Source organism: Hipposideros armiger, unplaced genomic scaffold (genome assembly GCF_001890085.2).
Source record: "Hipposideros armiger isolate ML-2016 unplaced genomic scaffold, ASM189008v1 scaffold_494, whole genome shotgun sequence".
NCBI classification, from domain to species: Eukaryota; Metazoa; Chordata; class Mammalia; order Chiroptera; family Hipposideridae; genus Hipposideros; species Hipposideros armiger.
In genome coordinates, this window is record NW_017731844.1 from 793,618 (window position 1) to 798,448 (window position 4,831).

At 52.8% G+C, this 4,831-nt stretch overlaps 1 protein-coding gene and 1 long non-coding RNA gene across 2 annotated transcripts in view; one reads left to right on the plus strand and one right to left on the minus strand.

Moving 5' to 3' along the window:
* The window catches only part of MRPL23 (mitochondrial ribosomal protein L23), a 7,923-nt gene extending 7,828 nt beyond the window's left edge, over positions 1-95 (minus strand). The window contains exon 1 of the mRNA XM_019667377.1: positions 2-95. Coding sequence (XP_019522922.1) covers positions 2-18 — 17 coding nt within the window. The 5' untranslated portion in view covers positions 19-95. The remainder of the gene's footprint in view (position 1) is intronic.
* A 169-nt stretch (positions 96-264) lies between these two features.
* On the plus strand, positions 265-2,839 carry LOC109395934 (uncharacterized). Its single transcript, XR_002126762.1, has 2 exons — positions 265-1,438; positions 1,921-2,839. It is a non-coding gene; the product is annotated as an uncharacterized LOC109395934 (long non-coding RNA).
* Positions 2,840-4,831: the final 1,992 nt, after the last annotated feature.

The window sequence follows — 4,831 nt, forward strand, 5'->3', positions numbered from 1 at the left end:
CAGCACGTTCCGCGCCATCGCCGGCTTCCGGTCCGCGGGCGGAAGGAGCGGCTCGCGCGGCCCGCGTGGCCCCTGGCACAGCGCGCCCTGGTGTCGGGAGGGCGCGCGCCGCCGCCCCGCGCAGCGCGGCCCTGGGCGCCCGCACCTGAGCCCGCGCTCCCGTCCCGGTGGCTGCCTGAAGGGGGTGTCCAGCAAGCTGCAGGGAGAGAAGGGCCCCAGGAAGCAGGGTTAGGGTCTGGCTGCTGCGGGGAGGCAGAGGATGGACGAGGCCGCCAGGGTGGGGTGGGGCCGGGGAGGGTGGCAGGAGGCTGGACCTGGTGGGACATGCAGGGGGGCAGGCGCTGTGCCCCTCTGAGAGGCCGGCGTGGGGAGGGGGCTGCAGTGCCCTCCTCCTCGGTGTGTGTATTGACGGACATGACATAAGTGGGTTCACCTAGGATGCAGGTGCTGCACGAGGAGGGGCCACATGGGATGGGTAGCGGGGACAGCGGCCTTCAGCCTGCTTGCTGGGGAGGATCAGGGAAGAGCAGAGCCGTCCCCTGCTGTGTTCCAGCACCTCTGCCCCCACCCTTACTCCCCCCCCCCCGTGTGGGATGCGGGGGTCCAGGCTCTCCTGGACATTTGCTGGAGGAAACTTGCTGTAAGGGCCACTGCGTCCAGGGCCAGAGGACTTGCAGGTGGGAGGTGGGGAGAGGGGGCCCCGGGGCCAGGAGGCCAGCAGGTTTTCTTCTTCTTTTTATAAAGTGCTGATTCTGGGGCCGTGTTCTAACTGGGAGGTGAGCTGTCACCCTCAGAGATGTGGTCAGAAGTTGGGTTCGAAGTTGTGTGTGGCTGATGAGGGGGGCGGTCGCAGATGCTGTGTTGGGTTTGGTGGCACTGCTGCTCCCTGGAGAGGGGATAGAGTCTGAGCGGGGACAGGTCCTTGATGCAGGTGGGGGCAGGGATGGGGTGCAAACCCCACAGCACTCAGTCCCTGTCTCTCTCATTATATGCCACCGAGTCCTCCTCGGAAGGCTGGGGGTTCTGTCCCCTCACTCTTCCGCTTTGGTTTGCCACCAGACCCGTCCTATTGCTGCGTGGCTGTCCCCCTTCCTGAATTCAGCAGCCTGGCTTCCCCAGGTGAGGCTTGCCAGATAAACAGAGGATCCCAGTTCAATGGAAAGCTGTGCTAAACAACGGTGGTTCTCACTGTCAGTCAGGCACGCTCCTCCTTGGGGGCACGTGGGGGTGGCATCCTGGGTTTCTTGTCAGGCGACTCAGGCAGTAAGCCAGACAGCAGGGCCTGGGTCCCTGTGACCCTGAGTTTCGCTGATGGCAGCTTTGCCTCAGTGCCTTCCTCGTGGGTGGGGTGGTTCCCGTCTGATACAAAGGCACAATGGATGTCAGGTGTTCCTGTGTGTGGCTGGTGGTCAGACCGGTGAGGCCGGCACTGGCACAGGTAAGACAGCACAGGCCAGGGTGGCAGTCGCACCCCAGCACTTTGCCAGAGTGACTTTGGGACTCTGAGCAGGCCACACCCCCACAGCCGAGGTCACTTGGCCAGCGCAACAGGTCCAGATTGGCTGGACATGCTCAAGGAATATTTGCCGTCCATGTCCAGACCAAGCCCTGTGGGATCGGCCCGCCCTCACGGCCCAGCTGAGGATGCTGCCGTGAGCCCTGCGGTGCTGTCCCAGGGGCTCTTGGCACCTGCTTGGTACCCGTGCCTGGCTTCCCGAAGGGTCTGGCACACAACGACAGATGGCTGTCACCACTGTGAGCAGCCTTTGGACACCCAGGGATAAGACATGGCGTGTCCTTTGTTTGCAGAGATACTTGTGTGGCTACAAGTGTTTGTGCTTTTTTGTACATTTATTGGTCCCTTGTTTTCCTGAATCTGTGACTTGTCTATTTATGTCTTTTGCTCTTTTTTTCCCCCAGTGCTGGTGTGGCCTGGGCCGAGTTGTGCTCCCCAAATTCATCACTGAAGTCCTAACCCCCAGCACCTCAGAATGTGACTGTGACTTGGGGTCTTTGAGGAGGTGATTAACATGAAATGAGGTCACTGGGGTGGGCCCTCATCCACTGTGCCTGAGGGCCTCATAAGAAGAGGAGATCAGGACACACGCACAGAGGGACGACCGTGTGGGGACACAGGGAGAAGACGGCCGTCTGCACGCCGAGGAGAGAGGCCTCAGCGCTGGCTCTGCTGACACCTGGACCTCGGCCTCCAGCCTCCAGGACTGGGGACAGTGAGTGTCTGTGGTTTAAGATATCATCTGTGGGACTTGGTTATGGCTGCCCTGGCACACCAATCAGGGTGTCCATGTTTTCCTGTGGATTTCCGAGTGCATTTAATGTATCGATTCCATTCCCCCTTGTCTGTCATATTGGACTCAAAACACTTTCCCAGTTTATTATTTGCTTTTTAATATTTTTAGAATATCTCTATTGATGTGTGATTGACATACGATAAACTGCGCACATCGAAAGCACAGCCTGATGAGCTCTGGTGGACGTGAGGGTGAACATATCTCTCACCCCTAGAAACGTCCTCAGGCCCTGTGGTCCCTCTGCCATCCCTCCCCCACATTTCCAAGCAGCAGTGTGACGTGGCGAGCTTGCATTTTATAGAGTTTTCCATAAATGGAAGCATAGTATGTACTCTTTTCTGTTTGGCTTCTTTCTCTCAGCATAACTATTGTGAGACTCGTTCGTGCCTTGCGTGCGTCGGGCCTGCATTCCTTCTGGCTGCCATGGTATATGGACACACCACAGCTTGTTTATCCATCCACTGTTGACGGACATTTGGGCTGTTTCCAGTTTTTGACGATTAAAAACAAAGCAGTATTTACATTCATGTGAAAGTCTTTACAAGGACAAACATTTCCTTTTCTCATGGGTAAATGCTTCGAAGGAGAATGACTAGATCACATGGGAGGTTTATGTTTAACTGTTTAAGAAAAAGGACATCGCCAGCTGAAGCATTTTACATTTCCGCCAGTGAGGTGGGGTTCCTCCACAATCTGGCCGACATTTGGTGTGCTTCGTGTTTTGCAAGCCATTCTTATAGAGTGGTATCCTGTGGTTTTATTTTGCGTTTCCCCAGTGACTAAGAGTGTCGTGCAGTTTTCACGTGCGCACTTGCCATTCATTTGTCTTGTTTAATGAGGTGTCAGCTCTAATCTTTTGCCCATTTTTAAAAATCGGGTTGTTTGTTTTCTTATTATTAAGTGTCTGCACTTTTTTGTACACTTATTGTTCATTTGAACTCCCTTTTTTTTTTTTTTTTGTTAAGCGTTCTATCTCCTGGATCGAGTCTTTATGAAATATTAGCTTGGCGAAGGTTTTCTTCCAGCTGCTGTCATAGACTTTCATTCTCTTTCCAGTGTCTTTTAGAGACCAAATTATAAAAGTTTTTCTTGCATTTCAAGGCTACGATTTGCTTTCTCAGGGATTGGGCTTTTGGTATTGTATTGATACAGTCTCGGCCTAGCCTGCGTTCATCAAGATTTTCTCCTATGTTTTTGCACCTTTAGTTTTAGATCCAGGCCTAGGGTCCAGCTGGAGTTAATTTTTGTGTATAGTGTGAGGTATGGACCCCAGTTCTCCCTCCGCCCCCCCACTTCCTGCTCCTTCTGCTGCATGGGGACATGCAAACGTCCCAGCACAGGTCACTGGAAAAGCCATCATTCCTGCCTTTGTGTATGTTTATTTCTGGACCCCGTTATTTTGTTCTCTTGATGCATTTGAACATCTTTACACCGATAACCAGCCTGTCTGGGTTACTGTGGTCTTATACTGATTCTTAGAATGTCAGTTCCACTTTATTCTTCTGTCTCGGGGTCGTTTTGACGGCTGTAGACCCTCCGCGTTTTCACACACATTGTAGAATCAGCGTATACATTTCTATATAAAAAAAACTTGCTTGGGTGGCATTGAGCCTATGGATTAGTCTTCGGGGAAGCGGACGTCATAACAGCATTGACGTGATCTTCTGATCCGTGACTCCCGGGGCTCATGTCCTTCATGCTGGAGTCCTTTTGTTTCTCTCACCATCGTTTCATATTTTTCAACGTGCGGCCAGCTCCATCACACCCTTTGTCACATTTATCTGTATTTTTGGGTACTGTTTGTTAGGAAGTGGCATTTTTTAAATGCCAGTTGGTCCCCACATGGTCATCCCTCTGTGTGTGTCTGTGTCCTGATCTCTTCTTATGAGGACCCCAGCCACAGTGGATGAGGGCCCCGTCCGATCGTGCATTGCTATTTTATAGAAATGCAGCTGACCTTGTGTATCAACCTTGGGTCCTGAAAATCTTGCTAAACTCACGTGTGAGTTCTTAGAGCCTTTCCTGTGGGTTCCATTGGATTCAATGACCAGGCTGGCCATCACTGAAGCCACCGCAATTCCTCCTCTCCAATCTATGTGACTTTTTTCTTGCCTAGTTGCGCTCTCAGGGGCCCCCCCGGTACGGTGCTGGGTGGAGATGGTGAGCGCAGACATGGGTGGCTTGATCCTGACCTTAGCGGAAACACTGCCTTTCCCCACAAGGCACCCCTTACTAGTGGGAAGAAGGTCCCCTCTACTCCTGGTTTGCCAAGAGCTTTTTTGTTTTTTCATTAGGAATGAGTGTTGAATTTTGTCGAATACTTTTTTGGCACCTATTGAGATGATCATATGGTCTTTTTTGGTTTGTTAAACATGATGAATCACTCTGATTGGCTTTCCTGGGTCAGGCCAGTCCTGCCCAGCCTTCCTGGGACAAAGTCCACTTGGTCCGATGTGGTGTCCATTGCACACGGTGCTGGGCACTGTCTGCTCATATTTCGACGGTTTGGTCCTGCGTGT